The sequence below is a fragment of the Saccopteryx bilineata genome, chromosome 4 (assembly GCF_036850765.1).
Source record: "Saccopteryx bilineata isolate mSacBil1 chromosome 4, mSacBil1_pri_phased_curated, whole genome shotgun sequence".
Lineage (NCBI taxonomy): Eukaryota > Metazoa > Chordata > Mammalia > Chiroptera > Emballonuridae > Saccopteryx > Saccopteryx bilineata.
This window is the reverse complement of record NC_089493.1, coordinates 104,298,562-104,324,428: the sequence shown is the minus strand read 5'-3', so window position 1 is coordinate 104,324,428 and position 25,867 is coordinate 104,298,562. Positions and strand designations below refer to the sequence as shown.

Sequence of the window (25,867 nt, the reverse complement as noted above, 5' to 3'; positions counted from 1 at the left end):
AAACAAACTGGTGGCTGCCAGAGGCTGTGGGAATAATGAATGAGGAGTGAGTGACCGGTTAATGGGTACATGATTTCCTTTAGAGTGATGAAATAGGTTGGAACTAAAGAGGTGGTAATTACAACACTGTGAATGTACTAAATGCCACTAAACTGTACACCTAAAATTGGTATTATGTGACTTTTATCTCAACAAAAAGGTAAAAACACATGTAGGAAAAAGATTTCAAGCACTGGTATTAATACAAGCTTATTTAGGCTAGTTGCTACAAAATTAGATGTGTACTCTTACTGCTTGATATAATTTTTTTAAATTTTATATAAACAATTAATTTTAATGGGGTGACATTGGTACCTAGATTCAGAGAAAATATCTCCAGATTATTCTGACATTTGATTATGCTGTATACCTATCATCCAAAGTCAAATTGTCTTCCGTCACCTTTTATTTAGTTTTCTCTATGCTTCCCCCTCCCCCCACCGCCTCCCTCTCCTCCTTTTTCCTCCCCCTGGTAACCACCACACTCTTGTCCATGTCCATGAGTCTCAATTTTGTGTGCTACCTATGTATGGAATCATACAGTTCTTAGTTTTTTCTGATTTTCTTATTTCACTCAGTATAATGTTATCATAGTCTAACCATGTTGTAAATGATCCGATGCCATCATTTCTTATGGCTGAGTAGTATTCCATAGTATATATGTACCACATTTTCTTTATCCAATCACTTATTGAAGGGCTTTTTGGTTGTTTTCATGTCTTGGCCACTGTGGACAATGCTGCAATGAACATGGGGCTGCATGTGTCTTTATGTACCAATGTTTTTGAGTTTTGGGGGTATATACCCAGTAGAGGAATTGCTGGGTCATATGGTAGTTCTATTCTTAATTTTTTGAGGAACCACCATACTTTCTTCCATAATGGTTGTACTACTTTACACTCCCACCAACTGAAGGAGGTATATAGGTAAATGGTAACAATAAGACAAAATATTTCAAGTCAGACCAGGTGGTGGTGCAGTAGGAGAGTGTTGACTTGGGACGAGGTTTGAAATCCCAAGGTTGCCAGCTTGAGGGCAGGCTCATGGGGCTTGAGCATGGGCTCAATCAACCAGCTTGAGCAAGAAGTCACTGGCTCAGCTGGAGCTGCCTGATCAAGGCACAGATGAGAAGCAATCAATGAACAACTAAAGTACCACAAATGGATGTTTCTCATCTCTTTCCCTTCCTGTCTGTCTTTCTCACTTAAAAAAGGACAAAATATTTCAAGAAAACTATACAATGTCATATGCATTTAAAACCACTAAAACATGTTCCACATTAATCAGTTATCAAAAAATTAAATAATTTGGTATTTGTTTGGCAACTGGTGAACTAAGCTGTGACCATGGTACACTCATCAGATTCTCTCTGGAATTTTGGAATTGGGAGTCAAAGACATTTGGTTAAGCTCAGAATGCAGTTAAAACTAAGACATAAAAATCTAGGCTTTGTGAAAAGACAAGATGAGGGGAGGAGGGAGGGAGGGAGGGAGGGAGAGAAAGAAGAAGAAGAAGAGGAAGAGGGAGGTGGGAACAGATGACAACACTACCTGGGTTTTAGTCCACAGGGATTAGATGCTCTTGGTTTCATAAGATATCCTTCATTCCAACTAAGTATATGTATTTTTCCACTTGACTTCTTGCAACCAAAATAATTTAAATTTAAGAAGCATTAATTTCTAGGCTATGAAATTTAGATCTGTTTTTTCCCCCTAAGCACTGAATACTTTTAAGTAGGAGACAACTGGGGTAGGAAAACAACTGGATCACAAGCAGCAACAGGAGAAATGTGGTATGACATATCATAACATGGTAATGACTGAAAAGCAGATGGAAGGAAGAGATATTGCAAAGAAAGGGCAAAACTTATTAATTACTGGTATGTGGGCACAATGAGTAAAAGTCACATTAATGAAATACCTCTGCTTCCATAACTGGGAGAAAGACATTGACATTATAAGAGAAAAAAATATAAAAAAGTAAGTGGCTTAGGGGAAGATGAACTGAATTTTAATCATAAGCCCAAGATATCACATCCAAATATTCAGCAGGCAGTCAGGAATATAACACTGGAGATTAAAAAAAATCTGAGAGTCATTCTCATAGATGTGATGACTTAAACCCAAAATCAAATATAAAAAAAAATATATGCATGAATGAAATCAACACTAAATGAGATGGCTCTAACTTGTTGAAATTGAGTAAAGGTATACCTGGTTGATGCAAAAGATATATGAAGATCTTTATGGAGATGTTTTGACTTGAAACAGATATAATGTTTATTAATAAAATGCCTAATGTGTGTTTTACATTAGAATATGCATGTGTAATATAAGACAATATACTATCCTGCATATAACATAGTTTATATATAGTTCAGTAAGCCCGCTAAAGTCTTAAAACAATGAAGGATGTTCAGAAATCTCAGGCTGAGATTTTTCGCATGCTAAAAAAAACACAAAAACTTATGTCCCACATAACAGAAAAATTACAGATCAATGTCGCTCATGAACATAGATGCAAAAATGCTTAACAAGGTATAAACAAATTGAATCAAAGAAATATAAAAAAGAATTCTACACTACAACCAAGTAAGATTCATCTCAGATGAGATGAATTGATTTGGTAATCAACTAATGTAATTAATCACATCATTAGACTAAAAAGTAATGAACCACCACAATATCGTATCAGAAACATTTTAACAAAATCTAAAACTCATTCATGATAAAAACTGTCAGCAAACAAGAATATGGGATAACTTCTTTAATTTAATAAAGACTATCTACAAAAAACCTTACAGCTAACATCATAACAGTGAGAAACTCAAAGCTTTCCTACTAAGATCAGGTACAAGGCAAGGATATCCCCAGTCACCACACTTTTCAACATCACACTTTATGCCCGCGTTAAAACAATAAGGCAAGAAAAGGAAATCAAGGGTATCTAGATGGAGAAGAATACTATCATTTTTACATATGACATGATCATCTATGTAGAATATCAATAGGCAAAAACATTCCTGAAAGTAGTAATTATAGCAAGATACAGGACACAAGGTTAATACACAAAAATCAAATGCTTTCTTTACATACTAATGAACAAGTAGAATTTGCTGGGTGACACTGGTTAACAAAATCACACAGTTTCAGTTACATTAACATACTCCAAAATGAAATACTCTAATATAAATCTAACTTATACATAAAATATTTATAAGAAAACTGATAAAATTTAAAAAATTAAATAAATGAAGACATTCCATGTTCATGGATAAGAAAACACAATTATTGTCAAGATGCCAGATCTTCCCTACTACCTATAGATTCAATGCATTTCCAATTCCCAAAAGGCATTTTATGGATGTCAAAAAATTGACTCTAAAGTTATACAGAAAGGTCAAGACGTAAAGCTAACAGAGAACAAAGTTGGAAGTTGACACTACCTGACTTAAGGACTTACTATAAATCTACAGTAATCAAGACTATATAGTGCTGGGGAAAGCATAGGCAAACAGATCAATGGAACAGAACAGAGAACTCAGAAACAGACACCCATTAATAGTCAAGTGATCTCTGAAAAGGAAGCAAAGGCAATAAATACAACAGAACTAGTCTTTTCAATGACTGGTGCTACAAACACTCAGCATTCACATGCACAAGTTAAGTGAAACTAGACATAGACTTTAAACCCTTGAAAAAATGAACTCGAAATAGATCATGAACTTAAATGTAAAAATGCAAAACTAAGAAATTTTGTAGAAGGTAACACAGTTGAAAACCTAGATGACCTTGAGTATGGTGATAACTTTTTAGATACAACACCAAAGATACAATATTGTATTTTGTGTTTTTTTTGTAAAAATATTGTGGAAAAATATTATAAGCTGGACTTCATTAAAATTAAAAACTGCTCTGTGAAAGACAATATCAAGATAATTAGAAGGTAAGCCACAAATTAAAAATATTTACAAAACACATCTGATGGAGTTACCCAAATTATATAAAGAACTCTTAAAACGCAGTTACATGAGAACAACTCTATTACAAAATGGGTAAAAGACCTTAACACATACCCTTTTCAAGATACACAGAGGGCAAATAATGAAAAAATGCTCTGGAAAGACATGGAGGAAACTTAAATGCATATTACTAAATTTAAAAAGCCAATCTGAAAAGGCTACATGTACTATGATTCCAACTACAGGGTACTGTGGAAAAGGCAAAACTATGAAGAAAAAAAATCAGCGGTTGGTTGTCAGGGCTGAGGGAAGGAGAGGAAAGAATAGGCAAAAAACACTAAGGATTTTTAGGGCAATGAAAATACTGTATGTTATTATAATGATGATATATGTCATTTTACATTTGTCCAAACCCACAGAATGTACAACCTAATGTACACTATGGACTTGGTATGATTGGTCAAGTTCATCTTTGGTAAAAAATGTACCATTCTAATGAATGATGAAAGTAACAGAAATGAGGCAGGGGTTTCATAAATGAGGGCAAGGAATATATGGGAAATCTCTGTACCTCCCTCTCAATTTTGTAGTAAACCTAAAATTGCTCTAAAGCTAGATATATAGATAGCTGTATCTACAGATCAAGCTTCTAAGGATAAAGTAACACCATTGGAGAGCAAATCTTTTAGAACTGGTAAGTAATGCTTTAGGCACAAAGCCACTACAGAAATAACATGGCTAAAGGCACTATTCTTTTTTCTCAATCAAAAACAATATTTTATTTTCATTTGGCATGAAATATTGTTTTCCTCTTTACTTCTAGTCTGTGTGCATTTTACACTCTGGAGTTACTTAAAAAAAAAAAAAAAATCAGCCCTGGCCAGTGGCTCAATGGGTAGAGCATCAGCCAGGCATATGGATGTCCTGGATTGACTCCCAGTCAGGGGTCAGGGCTCACAGGAGAAGTAACCATCGGCTTCTTGTCCCCCTCCCTCTTCTTTTCCTGCACCCAGTGGCTTGACTGGTTTGAGTGTGGCCCCGGGCACTGAGAATAGCTGTGTTGGAGAGCATCTGCCTCAAGTACTAAAAATAGCTCTGTACTTGAGCACTGGCCTGATGGGGTTGTCGAGTGGATCCTGGTCTGAGTGCATGCAGCAGTCTGCCTCACTCACTATCTCCCCTCCTCTCACCTAAAAAATTAAATAAAAATTAAAATTAAAAATCAACCCAGTGATTCCACTTCTGGGAATTTATCTGAAGAAACCAAAACCAAAACCAAAAACAAACAAACAAAAAAAACTAATTCGAAAGGGTATATGCACTCCTACATTCCTTGCAGTGTTATTTACAATAGCCAAGATTTGGAAGCCACCCAAGTGCCTATCAGTTGATGAGTGGCTAAAAAAACTGTGGTACAGACTGACCGGCTGTGGTCCAGTGAACAGAATGGCGGCCTGGGATACTGAGGACCCAGGCTCAAAACCTTGAGGTCACAGGCTTAAATGCGGGCTCATCTGTCTCGAGCATGAGATCATAGACATGACCCCATGGTTGCTAGCTTAAGCCTAAGGTCGCTGGTTTGAGCAAGGGGTCATTGGCTCAGCTGGATCCCCCACCCCTTGTCAAGGCACACATGAGAAAACAATTAATGAACTAAAGTGCCACAACAAGTTGATGCTTCTCATCTCTCTCCCTTCCTGTCTGTCTGTCTCTCTCTCACTGTGGTACATTTACACAATAGAATACTATGCAGCTATAAAAATGGAAACCCCACACCTTTTGCAAGAGCATGGATAATCCTGGAGATAAGCTAAGAAAATAAGCCAGTCAGAAAAAGACAAGTACCTTGTAATTTCACATGCATGTGGAATCTAATGAACAAAATGAACTAATAAGCAAAATAGAGAGCAGGCTGACAGCTGCATATCAGGGGGAGCTGAGTGAAGAGGATGCAAAAAAGGATAAAAAAAGAGAGAAAGAACTCACGGATGCAAACTAAAGTGTGGTTAGACTACAGAGGGGAAGAGTAGTGGAGGAGAGTATAGGGGGGATAAATAGTGTTAGACAAAGACTTGACTTTTAAACACAATTCTACAACATATCGATGTGCAGAGATATGCTGTAGAATTGTGCACCTGAAACCTTTATAATTTTGTTAACCAGTGTCACTCCAATAAATTTTTTTTAAAAACCCAGTATTTTAAAATACCACTTGGTGGGGGGGGTATGTATATTATTACAATTTAAATTTACAGAATTAATACGTCACTATTTTCCAGCTACTAAATATTTAATATTTAAGAAAAAGCAACAATAGCTTTTCCAATCTTTCTTTTTTCACTTCCTTCACACATAATGATTAGAAGTTCATAAAGTAAATATTACATGCCAAGTCTTCATTCCATCTTCAAAACAACTGGCAAGAGGCCTTAGTTAAAGATAAGAAAACAAGCTTAGAAAAATGAAGTGACTTCCTAAAGGACATAAACTGAGCAAGCTAGGAATATTAGTTTATTCTATTTACTACTTATTTTATTGCATACTGAAAGTTTACTGTATAAATAGTAAACATGTAATAAAAGGTGATTATTATATTAACAAAGTAATTATTTCAACTGAGACAAGAAGAGTCAAGGCAGAGTGTTTCTTCAGACTTGAACAACATTCATTTTCTGGCATACATCATCTGGTTGACAACCACAAAAATGGCAATGACCCATATTTCCCCATGTATTAAGACACACATTCCCCCCCCCCAAATTTGGGGTCTAAAAACTGGGTGCATCCTATACAGTGGTTGTAGATTTTTTTTTTACTTGCTTTTTCGCGTGGATGGGGAGTTGTATGAATTTTATGATGAATAAAATGAGTTCAATAACTTTATGTAACACTTTTTCCCTTCAAATTTCAAGCCCCAAAACTAAGGTGCGTCTTATACATGGGGAAATATGGTAAAAATGTTTCTATTTCACTTAAAAATCAAAGCATTTAAGATAGCCTTCACCCAAGAACAGCTTTTGTTTCCTTGTCATAACCACAGAGAATCTCATACCTTGTACATCACTTTCATCATCCATTATTATCACAATACAAAATTCTGTATTGTTATATTTTGATTTAGTGACTCAGCACAAACCAGATTAGTTGCTACAAAAAATAAAATCTGAAAAGTCTTACTGTAGCACAAATACCTCCATTTTCTCAATTTTAGCAATCAATGATCATGCATTCTTAGATTAGTAGAAAAAAACATTAATTTTAGTTTGGAATATAAAGATTTACACATTAATATATCACTAATATCACAAGAACAGGAAGGTTCTTACAAAAAACTGGAATTCCTTTTTAAAACATGTATTAAATAAAAATTTAATTATACACTATTTAGGAGGAGGAGTGCCTACACTCTCACAGAGATTATGGTCTAAAGCAGGGGTCCCCAAACTTTTTACACAGGGGCCAGTTCACTGTCCCTCAGACCATTGGAGGGCCCAACTATAAAAAAACTATGAACAAATCCTTATGCACACTGCATATATCTTATTTTAAAGTAAAAAAACAAAACGGGAACAAATACAATATTTAAAATAAAGAACAAGTAAATTTAAATCAACAAACTGACCAGTATTTCAATGGGAACTATGCTCCTCTCACTGACCACGAATGAAAGAGGTGCCCCTTCCAGAAGTGCGGCGGGGGCCAGATAAATGGCCTCAGGGGGCCGCACCCCTGGTCTAAAGGCTGTGTAAAAAAAAAAAAAAAAAAATTTTTTTAAGCATTAGCTAAGACTCAATGACCAGGTACTTAAAAAAGGCATGAATGTTCTTGCTAACAGATAAAAACATAAACTGTTCACAAAAATTAGGGGATATTTCAAAATGAATATGAAGCGATAAAATATTCCCAAACTTTTGTGAGCTGTGTATTTCAAAAGCTAGACGTCATAAAAATACTATTAATATACCAGAAAACCTTACAGAATTTCTGCTAGACACAGGCATACTACAACTATCTAAAGAAATGCTTTAAGGGCTAATATATAATTTCCTTTTTACAGATGAAGAATGAACAAGGTCAACCAAATCATTAAATTGAGATGTCAATGATACCAACTTTAAGCACATACCTTTATGACACTGTTAAGGTTATTAAAAGCCCAGAATTTCAAAAGCAATATAAAAAGTCCTTTAGGAAATGACATCATTTGTCTCCAAATGCATCCTGTGATGTATTAAGGAGATATTAGCCCTATGTAGTATTCCAGACAAAAATGTTTAACTGGAGTCTTACTAGGAATTGACAATTAAAATTAAGGAATGTTCAGGATAAAAAAGCTTAAAATTTTCAAAAGACATATTAAAAACACACACAAAGGTTAAAAAGTTATTTTAAATTAAAGAAAAATTAAAGAGAGCTAACAAGAAATATAACTCATGATCTTGACTAGATCCTGAATTGAAAGAAGGAAAAGCTTTAAACAGACATTACTGGGACAGTGGAGGGAATTTGAATATAGACGTGCTATCAAATAATATGATTTTATCAAAGTTGAATTTCTTGAAAGTGGTATTTATATTGAGGTTACATGGGGGAAATGTGTCCTTGTTTGGGGGACATATAAACTAAAAGATTTAGGAGTAAAGTGTCATAGTATCCATAACTTACTCAAACAGTTGAGCAAAAAAACAAAAACAAGAAACAGTTGAAATGTGGCAAAAAGCAAATAAGTGGTGAATCTAGGTGAAAGGTATAGGGATGTTTAATCATACTATTCTTGCAACATTTCTGAAGGTTAAAACTTTTCAAAGTTTAATAAAATAAGAAATGCTTATTTAAAAAAAGAAATGATCCTTTATGAAAATAAAAGAACAAATTGACTAGGGAATTATGGGACAATTACTTCAGATTTGTGGTCATATATATAAAGTGAAATGCATGGTTTATGTTTTTCTATAACCACGATCCACTTTCTGGTCCAACCACAGAGTATGCAGAGAGATAGTTTAAGCAAAGTTGATGTTTGCCAAGTGAAAAACATGGTAGGGGTTGAGGAGGTATGCAAAGGAGTGAACATAAAAACGAATTCAGAAATATCAAAAGTTCTTCAAAACATCAAGAAGAAATGATAAAGTTTAAATTAAAAGGCTTTGTTTTAAAAATTATATTTACACCTTAACAATAAAACAAAGATTCATTCATCCACCTCCCCTCAATTATTTCATCATCATTGGTGTGCTGGAGCAACACATAATCTTTAGACCTATATTTAAACAACCTCATTCCCATTTATCTGAACTCAGTCTTATCAGAAATATAACCTCTAAGCTTTAGAAATAATCTCTATTTCTTTATAATTCATTTATAATAGTGTGGGGGGCTACTCCAGATTAACTACATTTACATGCAAATATAAAATTTGCCAACAGAGATGAAAAAATTCCTCACCTCTCTGGACCCTGGTCATCTGATCACCTAATCATAACTGAGAAAAATGGAAAAAAAAGGTCAATAAATAGCCAACACAAAGGCCTTGCACTAAAATACATTATTTCATTTATACAAGAAACATTTCCTGTTTTTCCAGATTCCATTTAACTTAACCAAAAGCACAATTTAAGCTAACTCTGCCTTGTGCTTTCCTGACTCACATCAGAGTAGAAGCTACAAGTTGGAAAAGCAAAATAAGATGATCAGCAGGAGGTACACTGACAATAAAGCCTGAAATTGAAAAACTATAAAATGAAGAAAAAAATTTAGAACGTCTCTAACACAGGAATGCCTCTATCAATCTTGAAGATAGCACACTCTTAGAACCAGAGAAAATTCTCATTGAAATACTAATATATTCTAAATGAGGAAATACTTCCGAACTTATTCTATGAGATATTACCCTGATACTAAAGCCCAAAATAAAGACATCAGAAGAAAACTATAGACCAATATCCCATATGAACACAGGTACAAAAATCTTCAACAAAATACTAGCAAACTGAATCCAACAACATATTAATAGGATTGACTATACATCATGACCAACTGGGATTTATCCCAGGAATGTAAGGGTGGTTCAAAATTAAAAAAATAAAATCAACATAAAACATCGTGTTAACAGAATGAAAGAAAAAAAAAACACCACACGATCATCTCTGTTGACAAAGAAAATCCTTTAACAAAGTTCAACACGTCTGCATAATAAACAATATTCAACAAACTAGAAGGTGACTTTATTTGGAAACAGAGCCATTGCAGATGTAATTAGTTACCACTAACCTGGAGCAGAGGGAGTTCTTAAGCCAATAACTGGTATCCTTAAAAGTCAGAGATACACAGGAGAACCCAAAAGCAGAGCTGGGAGTATCACAGCTACAAGTCAAGAAACACCAAGGACTGATGTCCTCTCCACCGGAAGCGAGGAAGAGTTAAGAAAGGATTCTACCTAAAGTCTCCAAGGGACTGTGACTCAGCTGACATCTTGATTTCAATACTTCTAGTCCACAGACTGTGAGTGAATAAATTTTGGTCGTTTTAAGGTACCCAGTTTATGGGGCTTTGTTATGGTAGCCCCAGGAAACTAATACAGAAGGGAACTTAACTACTACAACATACTAAAGAGCATTTATAAAAAACAGATAACATCATAATGTCACGTGAAACAATGAAAGCTTTCCTCTAATAAGCTAAGGAATAAGCTAAGGAATGTGATTTTACCACAGCTATTCAAAATTGCAAAAGTTCAAGTCAGAGCAATTAGGCAAAAACAAAAAGAAATAAAAGGCATCCAAATTTGAAAGGAAGTAAAGCTATCCCTATTCATAGAGGACATGACCTGATACATACAGAAAATCCCAAAGAACACAGACACCAAAAATGGAGATAATAATAAAAAAAAAACTTAGCAAACTTGCAGGCTAAAAGATCGTCACACAAAAATCAGCTCGATATACCACCAACAAACATTCCAATAATGAAATTAAGAAAAAAAAATGCTATTTACAACAGCATTCAAAAAAATAAACACCTAGGAATAAACTTAACTAAGGAGATATAAGACTTGTACACTGAAAACTACAAAACAGTAATGAGAAATATAGGTGCACCTAAATAAATGAAGAAGCCTTTAGTGTTCATGGATTGAAAGGGCTAATACTGTTTATAAGATGGCAGAATTACCAAAGTGATCTACAGACCAAAATACAATCCCTATCAAAAGGGATAGAATGGCTAAAATTAAAACACATACATGCAGAATATAAAAAGTTTTGGGAAGAATGCGGACAAATTTGAACTCTCATATATTGTTAGTTGAATTGTAAAATGGTACATGCACTGTAGACAACAATTTGACAGTTCCTCAACAAGTTAAACATAGAATTACCATGTGAACCACCATACACCACACTTAGGATCATACCCACAAAAATTGAAAATAAGTACTTGAACAAATATTTGTATGTGAACAGTCATACAGCATTGTTCATAACAGTCAAAAGGTGGAAAGAAACCAAATGTCTACCAACTAATGAATGAATAAATAAAATGTGGTATATATCCATACAATTAAACATGCTACAAAATAGATGAACCTCAAAAACATTATGTGAAGTGACAGAACAAAGACAAAAGGTCATATGTGGTATGATTCTATTTCTGTGAAATAGCTAAAGTGAATCCATAAAGAAAGCAGGATGGTGCTTACCAGAGACTAGGGCAAGAGAGGACTAAAGAGAGTGCCTGCTTAATAGCTAGTTTTACTTAAGGTGATGAAAATCTTTGGAACTATACGAGTTGGTGTTTGCACAACACTACATGTACTATATGCTAGATAACTGTTGTATACTTTAAAATGGTTACTTTTATGTTATACAAATTTCACCTTAATAAAAATGTTTTCTAAGTAGCCTGACAAGTGTACACTCAGTGTTAATAATTATGTTTCATTCTTATTAAAACATTACTTCTCCCTAGTGTTGTAGGGCTCTACTCTTGTGTATGGCCTATTTTGCACTGTGAACTTTTCTTCTCACTTTACATTTTCTTCTCAGGTTCATCAACACATAGCTTATATTGGCCCTGACCGGTTGGCTCAGCGGTAGAGCATCGGCCTGGCGTGAGGGGGACCCGGGTTCGATTCCCGGCCAGGGCACATAGGAGAAGTGCCCATTTGCTTCTCCACCCCCCCCCCCTTCCTCTCTGTCTCTCTCTTCCCCTCCCGCAGCCAAGGCTCCATTGGAGCAGAGATGGCCCGGGCGCTGGGGATGGCTCCTTGGCCTCTGCCCCAGGCACTAGAGTGGCTCTGGTCGCAACAGAGCGTCACCCCGAAGGGGTAGAGCATCACCCCCTGGTGGGCAGAGCATCGCCCCTGGTGGGCGTGCCGGGTGGATCCCAGTCGGGCGCATGCGGGAGTCTGTCTGACTGTCTCTCCCCGTTTCCAGCTTCAGAAAAATACAAAAAAAAAAAAAAAACCCAAAAAACAAAACACATAGCTTATATTAATATCTATACAAAGGCAATGACCAAAATCTTAAGACCAAACTATTTTTCAAAGATCCACAACTATAACATATTCAAACAAGTCTTCGGTTTGATAAGGGTACCCCACAGGCACTTTAAGTCTAACATGTACATAACAGCAATCCATTATCAAAATGTGAAATATACTTTTCATACTATCATTTCTACTTTCATTAACAATACACCACCTGCAGTCACCCTAATACAGCAATCTGACAGGCATTTGAGTCCTCTTTCAACCCCATATCAGGTTTATCACCCTAATTCCCAAGAGGCCTATGTTCTCTTTCTAGTTTCTTAGGTATTACCGTATTTCCCCATGTATAAGACATGCCTTAATTTTGGAGCCTGAAATTAGAAGAAAAAAAAAAAGACAAGTGCGAAAAAGTGGAAAATGCAAGTAAAAACTTACAATGAGCACAAAAACAAGCTCAAAAAAGCAAGAAATTCAAGTAAAAAAAAAATCTACAACCATTATATAAGATGGCATCTAGTTTTTAAACTCCAAATTTTTCAAAAAAAAGGTGTGTCTTATACATAGGGAAATATGGTACCGTTTTGTCAACTTTATATTTATACTACTATTTCAAGGGTCATTTCCCATTAGGAATAATTCAGCACAATTTAATATATAGTATCTATTATAAAAACTTTTATAGGACCACCTGACTCTACCTTAAGGATTAACTGTTATGGCAATTGCCCTCTCATAGTAAAAAACTAAAACCTGGAACATTATTTAAAACAGTTTTCAGATAACACGCAGCTCAGAACTGTGATCAGTGAGAAAAATGAAATACATAAGTTAAACTGTTTGTCCCCAATTAACGCCTGGAAACAGTTTTTAGACAGTACTTCAGAAAGGTGTAATCCCACCAAAGCAGTATAGTCTACCAGAGTAGAGAAGGAAAACAGGAGTTCAGAAAGAATGAGATCATGAGAATTTATAAGGTAGAGTAAAAAAAAAAAAAGAAAGAAAAAGGAAGAGCTACATAGAGAAAGAGCCTCAGAAATGTTAAAAAAAAAAAAAAAAAAAAAGTCCCCAGCAAATGGATGAATACTTTTCACATGTATGTATGACAGGAAACTTCCTTATGTGGGAGGCTGAGAACAGTTCAAGTTCTATTTTCAAAAGACCTTTTAATGGCAGGGCACTGGGTCAAATCCTCATACTATATTGTAAGTCTAAATAAACAGTAGCATAAAAGCTGCCCTAGACCTGACCAGTAGTGGCACAGTGGACAAAGCATCAACCTGAAATGCTGAGGTCACTAATTCAAAACCCTGGGCTTGCCTGGTCAAGGCACATATGGGAGTTGATGCTTCCTGCTCTTCCCTCTTCTCTCCCTCCCACCTCCCTCTCTCTCTCCTCTCTAAAATAAATAAATAAATAAAATCTAAAAAAAAAAAAAAAGCTGCTCTAGATCCACAAAAAAGTACAAGCAAACCTAGAAAGAATCATACTATTTCACAAAATACTTAATATATGACTGTTGGGCAAATAAATTTGTAAAATGTGACTTTTATTCTCACTTTGTTAAAAATGGCGCTGCCGGCCCTGGCCGGTTGGCTCAGTGGTAGAGCGTCGGCCTGGTGTGCGGAAGTCCCGGGTTCGATTCTCAGCCAGGGCACACTGGAGAGGCGCCCATCTGCTTCTCCACCCCTCCCCCTCTCCTTCCTCTCTGTCTCTCTCTTCCCCTCCTGCAGCCAAGGCTCCATTGGAGCAAAGATGGCCTGGGCGCTCGGGATGGCTCCATGGCCTCTGCCTCAGGCGCTAGACTGGCTCTGGTGGCAACAGAGTGACGCCCCCTGGTGGGCATGCCGGGTGAAACCTGGTCTGGCGCATGCGGGAGTCTGTCCGACTGCCTCCCCGTTTCCAGCTTCAGAAAAATACAAAAAAAAAAAAAAAAAACCCCAAACAAACAAACACCAAAAATGGCGCTGCCCACGTGAATGATGCTGCCAGGTGAAACTGCTTGGGAAGGGGCTTTGTTATGCTAATATGTGAGGGAGAAGGGGTTTTGTGCCAAAAAGTTTTAAGGAGAAGGAGGAGGAAGGAGGAGGCCACATTTTTGCAGAGAAGCAGTCAAGATGGCAGAGTGCTAAAAGAGAAGCCAGTTTGTGCAGAGAGAAGGAGATGGGGAACCAGAGGGGACTTAGTGAGCTGGTAGGGGCCTTTGATTCTAGGAAAACCCGGACGTGTCAGTAGCTTTATGAGCGCTGAATGAGTGGGTTTTGGTGCCTAGTGTGTTTTTTATTCGCCTGCCGGGTATGAGACTAGAATAAAGAAATGGCCTACCAGTTTTAGGCTCCGCTGCTTCATTACCGTCTGTCTGAATCTAATGGGAACCTGCATGTGCCTGGCGGCAATGACGGCCACTACTACTGGGCCTACAATGTCAAAGAAATCCAATTCTCTTTAAAAGAACACTAGAAAATTAACTACCCAATAATGTAAAATTCAAAATATCTGATATAAAATCAAATCAAAACCCCTAAAACAGCAAAAAAACAACTAATAATCAGGAGAAAAATTGATAGAAAAGAAACAGACTCAGAAATGAAATATTACAATTAGTAACACAAGGATCTTAAAAGTTATAAATTTTATAAGTACACTCAAAGATGTAAAGGAAAATATCAACACAATAGGTAGAATAAATGAAATACATAAAAAAAGATTCTAAAGGAACTAGATTTGACCATACAGAAAAGGAAATCAGCAAATCAGAAGATAAAAGCAATAGATATATATACTCTAATCAAAATGAAACACAATGAAACAGAACCTCAGTAAGCTGCGGAACAATTTTAAGATGTCTAATACACATGTAATTGAAGTCCAGAAGCAGATGTACGGAAAATAAAACAGTAAATGATGCCAAACTTTCCAATTTAAAAAATTAGAAACTAAATAATCCAAGAAACTCCAGAAGCCTCAAGCAGAAGTATTAAAGGGGGGGGGGGCACACATTAAACTATATTTTTAATAGAACTGCTAAAAACCAGAGAGAATAATTTTAAAAGTAGCTGGAAATTGAGGGAGAAGGGAGAAAGGAGAATACATCACATAGAGCAGGGGTCGGGAACCTTTTTGGCTGAGAGAGCCATAAACGCCACATATTTTAAAATGTAATTCCGTGAGAGCCATACAACAACCCGTGTACGTTAGGCATTATCTAATAAAAATTTGGTGTTGTCCTGGAGAACAGCTGTGATTGGCTCCAGCCACCCGCAACCATGAACATGAGCGGTAGGAAATAAATGGATTGTAATACATGAGAATGTTTTACATTTTTAACGTTATTATTATTTTTATTAAAGATTTGTCTGCGAGCCAGATGCAGCCATCAAAAGAGCCACATCTGGCTCGTGAGCCATCCGTTCCCGATCCCTGACATACAGGATCACAAATAAGAACAATAGCAAACTGTTTGTTAGTTATCATGCAGATGATAAGTCTTTAAAAATTTGAATGAAAATTTTTAAATCCATTAGCCTAGAACTATATCCCCAGAAGAATAAAGTTGGAGGATTGAATACTTCCCAATTTCTAAACTTACTACAAAGCTACAATAATGAAAAAAGAATGCCCCAGCATATATGAATAAGCATATATATTACAAGTGAAAGTCCAGAAACATTCATGATTATAGTCAATAGATTTTGAAAAAGAATACCAGGACAATTAAAAAAAATGGTACTTGGACAATAGATAGCTATGCAAAAGAATTAAGCTAAAACCTTTCTTTGCACCATACAAAAAAATTAATTCAGAATGGGTAACAGACCTTGATGCAAAAGCTAACACCATAAAACTCTTAGGAGAACATATTGGAATAACTCTTTGTGATCTTGGATTAGGTAAAACCTTCTTAGATATGTTACCATGCACAATGTCAAAAAATTTTTAAAAATTAACTGAATATCTAAGTTTACAACTTTGTGCTTCAAACGATATCATAAAAAATTATAAGACAACCCACACATGAAAAAAAATGTTTGCAAAATCTTATTGGAAAGAAACTTGTATCCAGAATATGCATATTAAGAACCCTTAAACTCAACAGAAAAACAAACTCAGTTTAAAAATAGGCAAAGATTCCCGGCCAGGACACACAGGAGAAGCGCCCATTTGCTTCTCCACCCCTCCGCCACGCCTTCCTCTCTGTCTCTCTCTTCCCCTCCCGCAGCCAAGGCTCCATTGGAGCAAAGATGGCCCGGGCGCTGGGGATGGCTCCTTGGCCTCTGCCTCAGGCGCTAGAGTGGCTCTGGTTGCAACATGGCGACGCCCAGGATGGGCAGAGCATCGCCCCATGGTGGGCGTGCCGGGTGGATCCCAGTTGGGCGCATGCGGGAGTCTGTCTGACTGTCTCTCCCTGTTTCCAGCTTCAGAAAAATGCAAAAATAAATAAATAAATAAATAAATAAATAAATAAATAAATAAATAAAAATAGGCAAAGAATCTGAATTAGGTATTTCTCCAAAGAAGATATACAAAAGCTAATAAACACTTGAAAATATGCTTGATATCATTTGTCATCGGGGAAATGCAAATCATGAGATACCCACTAGAATAGCTATAATCAAAAAAGAGAAAAATAATGTGTTTGGAAGTCTTGTAATATTGCTGGTATGAATGTAAATTAGTGCAGCCACTTTGGAAGAGAGACTGGTAGTTCCTCAAAAGGTTAAAACATAGTTACCTACGATGTGATCTAGCAATTCACTCAGGAGAACTGGAAAACATGTCCACACAAAAACTTGTATAGGAATATTCACAGCAGCATTATTATCAATAGTGAAAAAGTGGAAATAACCCAGATGTTAATCAATGGAAAATTCTTCAAAATTGATCATATTCTACATTATAAAACAAATCTCAATAAACTTACACTGACATCAAACTGTTCTCCACTTGCAATAGAACTAAACTAAAATGAATAACAGAAAAGAGATCTGAGAAATATTTAGAAATAAAAGTTATAATAACCAATGAGTTAAATTAAAAAGAATCAAAGGGAAATTACAAAGTAATCTGAATTGAATGGAAATGGAAACACCATACCAAAATCTGTAGCATGCACCTAAAATAATGCTTGAGCAAATTTTAACAAATATTGTAGTAGAAAAGATTGGTTGAAATCAATCTAGGCTTCCACTTTAACTATAAAGATACCAAATGAGCCTGACCAGGTGGTGGCACAGTGGATAGAGCGTCGGATGGGGTGCAGAGGACCCAGGTTCGAGACCCCAAGGTCGCCAGCTTGAGCGCGGGCTCATCTGGTTTGAGCAAAAGCCCACCAGCTTGAACCCAAGGTCACTGGCTCCAGCAAGGGGTTACTTGGTCTGCTGAAGGCCCACGGTCAAGGCACGTATGAGAAAGCAATCAATGAACAACTAAGGTGTTGCAACGCGCAACAAAAAACTAATGATTGATGCTTCTCATCTCTCTCTGTTCCTGTCTGTCTGTCCCTGTCTATCCCTCTCTCTGTCTCTGTAAAAAAAAAAAAAAAAAAAAAACCAAATGAAAGCAGAAAAAAAATAAAAAAAATAAAAAATACAATTCAATGAATTAAAAAATAGAGAAAATACCTCCAAAGTTTCTTCTTTTAAAAGATTAATGAAAACTGATAAACTTCTAACAAGAATAAAAAAGGACAGATTGATCATACCAAGAACAAAAGAGAAGACACTAGAGATGCTACAGGCATTAAAAGAGTAAATAAATTTTATAAAACATTATGCCAACTTGGATGAAATGAACAAATTCCTCGAAAGGCAAAAACCCAATAGTTACTCAAGTAGAAATTTTAAAAAAATCTGACCAGCCTTGGCCCTGGACTCAGTGGATAAAGCATCGTCTCGGTGCACCCTTATTGCAGATTCAATCCCCAGTCCAAGAAGCAATCAGTAAGTATACAACTAAATGGAACGAACTGATGCTTCTCTCTCTCTCCCTTCTTCCATCTGTTCCTCTCTCTCAAGCAATGGAAAATTTAAAAAGAAAAAAAATTGTGCAGTCTTGTACCTATTAAAAAATTTAATTGCCCTGGCTGGATAGTTCATTGGTTAGAGCATCTTCCCGAAGTGCAGAGTGTGTCTGTTCAATCCCCCTGTAAGGGCATGTATGGAAAAACAGATCAATGTTCTGGTCTCTCCTCCCTCTCCTGCCCTCACTAAAATCAATAAATAAACATAAAAAAAATTAAGCCATACTTAAAACCCTCCTCACAAACAAAAGGCCAAAATGCCAGGTCCAAATATATAACTCAGGGGTCCCCAAACTCGCATGTGGCCCCCTGAGGCCATTTATCTACCCCCCCCCCCCCGCCGCCACACTTCCGGAAGGGGCACCTCTTTCATTGGTGGTCAGTGAGAGGAGCAGAGTTCCCATTGAAATACTGGTCAGTTTCTTGATTTAAATTTACTTGTTCTTTATTTTAAATATTGTATTTGTTCCCAACTTGTTTTTTTACTTTAAAATAAGATATATGCAGTGTGCATAGGGATTTGTTCATGTCCAACGGTCTGAGGGACAGTGAACTGGCCCCTGTGTAAAAAGTTTGGGGACCCCTGATATAGCTTCACTGGTGAATTCTAGCAAAACTTAAGAAAGAAGTATTACCAATTCTATATAAACTTTTCCCAAAAATAGACAATCTACATAAAGCCAGCCATACTGTGATACCAAACCCAGTCAAAGGCACTGCAAGAAAACTACAGTATCCCACAGAATGCAGAAATCGTTAACATTTTAGCAAACTAAATCCAGAATATGTGCACAAAATGGACAAAACATTATGACCAAGTGGTGTTTATCTCAGGGATACAAGGTGAGTTAACATATGAAGATGAATTGATATGTCACCATAAAAAGATTCAAAAAGAATTGTATATGATCACCTCAATATATAGACAAAACCACATGACAAAATCAATATCCATTTTGGATAATAATGCAGCAAACTAGAAATAGAAGGGTACTTTTCAACCTGATAAAGAACATCTACAAAAAACCAACAGTTAACATTACTTAATGATAAAATACTGTATGTTTTTTGGAGTGACAAAAATGTTCTTTAACTTGATTGTGGTTGTGCTTATACGACTATGACTATAGAATTATCAAAACTAATACTGTACAGTTAAAATTGGTGAATTTTATTTTATGTAAATTTTACCAATAAAGTTGATTTTTAAAACTACCATACTATTTTCTTCCAAGTTGGTTAAAAAAAATTAGTTCTTTAAACAAGAGTGTTGATTATAACAATACTGCTCATTTATACTACTACATCTAAGGATCTATAAACAATGAAGTGAAATTTTTAATTAATAGGTATCCAATATATATTTACATTACTACAAGTTGAACTTTATATAGAAGATAGCTGAGAATTCAATATTAAACTCTTAAATCAAGTGGAAATTTTGGCTAAAACTCATTAGCATTAATCAGTAATAAAATCAATATGCAACAATAAAAAAAGTTTTAAATCTTTTATATAACTATTCTTGTGGTCTTATGGTACCTCAGTATACTGCTAACAAAGTACTTAAATATATTAATTACCTGTCAGTTGACATAAACTAATTCAAATTGTGCTTAGAATTGGACCAGAATTCCCTTTTATCTTACACTTGGAAAGCATTAATTTTCCTCAAACCAAATCACTCAACTACTATCAAAATATTCAAAAAACAGGTATTTTTAATTATAAAAATACATGTCCAAAATGCTATTCATTATTACCTATAATTTTCTAACCACGAAAGAAAAGTGTTTTCTAATTGCTCAGTCATATCCATAAGGCCTAATTATATCACTAGAGAAAATGAAAATTTTTATTATTTTTTATTAAGAGGCGAGGAGGTAGAGAGACAAACTCCCACATGTCCCTTGACTGGGATCCACCCAGCAAGCCTCCTACAGGAGGGTGCTCTGCTTATCTGGGGCATTACTCTCTTACTGAGAGGTTTTAGCGCTTGAGGGGAGGCCTTAGTGCCATCCTCAGGGCATAGAGCCAACTTGCTCAAATGAGCCATGGCTGGGGGGGGGAAAGGGCACCAGAAGGGGGAGGGGTAGAAATACAGGTAATTTCTCTTCTTATTGCTTTAGAAATCTCAAATGGTTGATTTCCTTTGTGCCCTGACCGGAAATTGAACTGGGGACTTCCACATGCCAGCTTAACACTCTACCACTGACCCAACCAGCCAGGGCTGAAAATGAGAATTCTTTAAGCTCAAAACAGGAAATTAACATCATAAGAACGTTTGCATTTCTACTAGGCTAAAGATGAATGGGAATATAGACTAGAAATTTGCCTTTTACACATCTGTTGAAGAAATAATGACTAAGGGCATATCCAAAAGTAGGCTCTAAAATTAACAACAATGAAAGAAAAAAGATAGAAGCTATTTCAACTATAATACCAGTGGATAACATATATTGCCCTGTCTTCCACTTTATTAAAAGTTAAAGTCAGCATTTTTCACCAGACAAGCCAATATGTACACAACTTAGCTGACTAGTGATTAAAAAGTAAGACGTACATCTAAGTGAAAATGAGCTTGATATTTTTAGATGAAATATATGTGTCCTAGTTTTTAAAATAATGCTTATTTATTAAAGGAGATCATTAAGAATGAAGCTAAAATAGAATTAGCTCATGTTTTCAAACCATCAAATTCTATAGTCCACTCAATCACTAAGGTTTTATGGTTAACTCTTACTCATTTTAAATGCACATAAACTCAATTATATTCTATCTTTATTCCCCAACTCTGACTAGTTTAACCCTCAGAAATGGCTGACATTGGACAAAGTAAACACAAAACCAGGCTTGTTTTTAAAATAGTAAGGATATCTGCACACTCCTTAAAAATACAACTTAAATCATATAAACCACACCAAACTAGTGCTGCTGAATAAAAAGTAACATCCCAAACTGCCTTTCATACATTCATAAATACGGTTGAGTTTTCAAGAAAAATTCATGTGTAAAATGAGTAATAAAAATCAACAGTATTACTTTAAAATATTGGAAACTTTCAAGTTATAGATTTAAATCGTAACTACCCCTGAATAGATAGCATAATTTAACAACCAAGTTATTTTAAATTCCAAAATAAGGTAAGTTTAACAGTTTAGCATTCAACTTGGTCACTTACTAAAGAGAAATCCAACAAAAAAAAGCAGTATTGGCCGAAAACAAAACTTCTTTCAAGTATCAGATGGTTACATCTACAGCTAATACTCAAGAAAATACTAATGAGAACTACATAGCCTCTTTCAAAACTTAGCTTTATTAAGTCATGAACATGTGACAGACTGTTGGTGCGGCAAAAGTGAAATTTTAAATCAAATCTCTTGCAATGATATTTCTACCCTACCTGTATCTTCAATGAATTCTACACATTTTTCAACAAATAGTGGTATGGGCTTCTCAGCTGTAACCAGATCCTGGAGGGGCATTCCAAAGTAATTACTTTCCCAATTTCTACGCGTTGGTGGATTAAAGTTCTTAGTTTTCTTCTTCTGCTGTAAGAAAACATATTCAAATTAAAACTATTAAAATTAATTTTCTTCAAAATAGTATGAGCAGTAAGTAATGAAATATATAATCTGTATCAAAAGAAATATTTAAAAGCCACATCCAACCATGCCCACCAAAATGGAAATCATTAAATAAATTTTGCTTGAAGCAGCAACTTGAGCAATGAAGAGACAAAAAAGTAAATAGAGAAAAAACAGCTGAGCAGAAAAAAAATGTTCCCTTTAGAAAATAATGGAAACTGGATAGGCAGGGAGATTAGAAAAGATCATTTTTCAGTGCCAATGCAAAGGAAAAACTAGAAGTAATGCTCAATTCGTGTGGTCTGTTCATTTTATTTGGTCTTTGGGACAAGTCACGTGAAGTTTTTGGGCATAGATGTATTTGCTCTAATTATTGATTACACTGGGGAACAAATTTTTTTTCATTTTCTGTTGCATGAGGTTTTAGAACTGTATATATATATATATATATATATATATATATATATATATATATATAAAATATTTCTGCATCACTGATTCCAAATCTGAAATCCGTTTTTTTGGTGCATGCTCTAGTTTGTATGCAATTTTAATTTCTTTTTGTTACAGTTAATGGCATGCATCGGTTTTTAAATTGAAGTAAAGGGCAACGTCTCTTGGATTGAACATAACTACAAGGTAATTAATGTTTTACAAACATCACTTTTACATAATTGTAATTGTTTTTAAATGTAAAAAATTATCTGATAAAAACACCCTCTTATTTTAAGATTGAATCATGTCTTCGAGTAGGCGTAAACGTAAGAATAGTCCTGACACCTTCTGTTATATATGTGGCTGTTACACACTTCAACGTCAAAGGCGCAATATTTCATCATTTGTGACACTTGCATATATTGCCTATTTTCAAGTTCCCCTTGGCAATCAAGACAAGAATTGGGCTCCTCATATTGTGTGTCATGATTGTGAGGAAATCCTTCATGACTGGACAAAAGGAAAATGCAAAGGAATGCCTTTTGGTATTCCCATGGTTTAGCGTGAACCTAAGGACCACAGCAGTGACTGTTATTTCTGTCTGATCCATACAAAGGGCATTGAAAAGAAAAAACAGCATATGATTGCATATCCTAATATTCCTTCAGCAATATGACCTATCCCACATCCTGAAAACTCCCGGTTCCAGTTTTCAATGGTTTTATTTCTTCCGAGGATGAAGAAAGTGAATACGGTGATTAAGTGTATTTTGATAAGATGCGTGAGGAAATGGTTGTAGAATCTGAAGGGTCTTCTTCTGATGCCAAGCAGTCACTAACCCCTCAGCAGTTTAGCCAACCTGAATTGAATGACTTAGTAAGAGATTTGGGCCTATCAAAGAAAGCAGCTGAGTTATTAACCTCCAGGCTTCAAGAAAAGAATGTACTTCACCGGTCAGCTAAAGTATCCCATTTCAGGAAGCATGAACAAATTTTTGTGGACTTTTTTTCTGAAGACAAACACTTTGTTTACTGTCACGATATCAGTAGTCTTCTCAGCCAGCTTGGTGTTACCACTTACACTCCAACAGAATGGCGGCTATTTCTTGACAGCTCTAAATGGGAGTCTGAAATGTGTTCTCCTACACAACGGTAATGTTTCTGCAGCGGTTTCAATTGGTTATTCAACTCATTTACGAGATTAAGAATGACATAAAAATTGTCCTCGACTGTCTGAAGTATGAGGAGCATAACTGGATCATTTGTGTGGATCTTAAAATGGTAAATTTCCTGCTAGGACAACAGAGGGGTTTCACAAAGTATCCTTGCTTTCTGTGTTTGTGGGACAACCAAGCTCAGGAGAAACACTGGACACAGAAGGAATGGCCGAAACGTGAAGCTCTGGAAGTAGGGATGCAAAATATTGTGAATGAACCTGTAGTTAATTGAGACAGGATCATTTTCCCCCCACTTCAGATCAAACTTGGCTTAATGAAGCAGTTTGTTCAGGCTTTGAATAGAGAAAGTGAATGCTTTCAACATATTATTTCTGCTTTTCCTGCCTTGTCTTCCGAGAAGATAAAAGCAGATGTATTTGATGGACCTCAAATTCGAACCCTCATACATGATGAAGAATTTGCCAGGAAGATGAATAAGGAGGAGAAAGCAGCATGGCAGTCTTTTGTGGCAGTTACAAAGAACTTCCTTGGCAACAAAAAAACAGAAAACTATGAACTTCTGGTTCAAAGAATGCTGTTGGCTTTCCACGACATTGGATGTAACATGAGCATTAAGATTCACTTCCTGAACAAGTCACCTTGATAAGTTTCCCGAAAATCTTGGAGCTGTTAGTGATGAGCAGACTATTGCAGGAACATCAAATGAGACTGTCCTCAACAAGTACACAAACGCAAGAGCGACAAACCCAAATTTTTATGATTAAAACGTGTTTTAAGGCCCTGGCTGGTTGGCTCAGTGGTAGAGCGTCGGCCTAGTGTGCGGAGGACCCGGGTTCGATTCCCGGCCAGGGCACACAGGAGAAGCACACATTTGCTTCTCCACCCCTCCGCCGCGCTTTCCTCTCTGTCTCTCTCTCCCCCTCCCGTAGCCAAGGCTCCATTGGAGCAAAGATGGCCCGGGCGCTGGGGATGGCTCTGTGGCCTCTGCCTCAGGAGGCTAGAGTGGCTCTGGTCGCAACATGGCGACGCCCAGGATGGGCAGAGCGTAGCCCCTGGTGGGCGTGTCGGGTGGATCCCAGTCGGGCGCATGCGGGAGTCTGTCTGACTGTCTCTCCCTGTTTCCAGCTTCAGAAAAATGGAAAAAAAAAACAAAACAAAAACGTATTTTAATATGTTCTACTTTGAAATTGTGGACAAATTGTGATGCAATCATATCTTTTAGTGTATTAGTGTATTTACTGCATTTAGATAAATTAATATTTTCACAAAGATGATGTCCAAGAAGACATTTTACTTCATTATGTTAAACTAAATGTTGAAAATTTTAAAATAAGATGAAAACCTAAAATCTTGAATTGCAAAAAAACTGTAGCTTACAGAGAAAAACTAATGTCAGATTTGAGATCAGCACACTCGAATTAGGTAAGAACAAGTGTTTTTGTGGATGCAACAAAAATTTTGTTCCCCAGTGTTATACAATGAAATTATGTAATTCCATAAACTTTTAGTTCCATCATTTTCCCTTCTTATTCTACCATTTTTTTCCTTCCTGACTCTATTTCTTAAAGATAATTTTTACAAGTAATGAACCAAACCTTTTCACAATAGAGAAAAACAAAATTAAATAAGAAGTTTCAGAGTTTAACTGCTATCAATATTGGGGGAAAATGAGTTCTTAATCAGGGAGTGAACATCTCAAAACCTAAGTATTGTCTAGAATTCAATGGCTAAGGATATTCTGAGTCAGTCTTTCTGGAGTTGGACATTGTAACTATTTCCACGGGATGATTCTATTTTGTACTCCCAGTTGAGAATCTCTAAAACATAGAAAGATGAGGAAGTTTTCAGAAACTCATAATGTTAGAGCACCTTTTTTCTGAAGTTGGAAACGGGGAGGCAGACTCCCGCATGCACCTGACCAGGATACACCGGGCATGCCCACCAGGGGGCGATGCTCTGCCCATCTTGGGGCGTCGCTCTGCCGCAATCACGGCCACTCTAGCGCCTGAGGCAGAGGCCATGGAGCCATCCCCAGCGCCGGGCTATCTTTGCTCCAATGGAGCCTTGGCTGCAGGAGGGGAAGAGAGAGACAGAGAGGAAGGAGAGGGGGAGGGGTGGAGAAGCAGATGGGCGCTTCTCCTGTGTGCCCTGGCCGGGAATTGAA

At 36.3% G+C, this 25,867-nt stretch overlaps 1 protein-coding gene and 1 non-coding gene across 5 annotated transcripts in view; one reads left to right on the top strand and one right to left on the bottom strand.

Annotated features, from left to right (window-relative positions):
* Window positions 1–25,867, bottom strand: part of ARHGAP5 (Rho GTPase activating protein 5) — a 99,033-nt gene that overhangs the window by 25,205 nt on the left and 47,961 nt on the right. For 3 of the 4 annotated variants that reach the window (XM_066277683.1, XM_066277682.1, XM_066277681.1), the window contains exon 3: window positions 21,908–22,055. In XM_066277683.1, the coding sequence (XP_066133780.1) occupies window positions 21,908–22,055 (148 nt within the window). The remainder of the gene's footprint in view (window positions 1–21,907; window positions 22,056–25,867) is intronic. The other variant, XM_066277684.1, reaches the window with a different exon arrangement.
* On the top strand, window positions 24,481–24,556 carry TRNAT-AGU (transfer RNA threonine (anticodon AGU)). The gene has a single exon. It is a non-coding gene; the product is annotated as a tRNA-Thr (tRNA).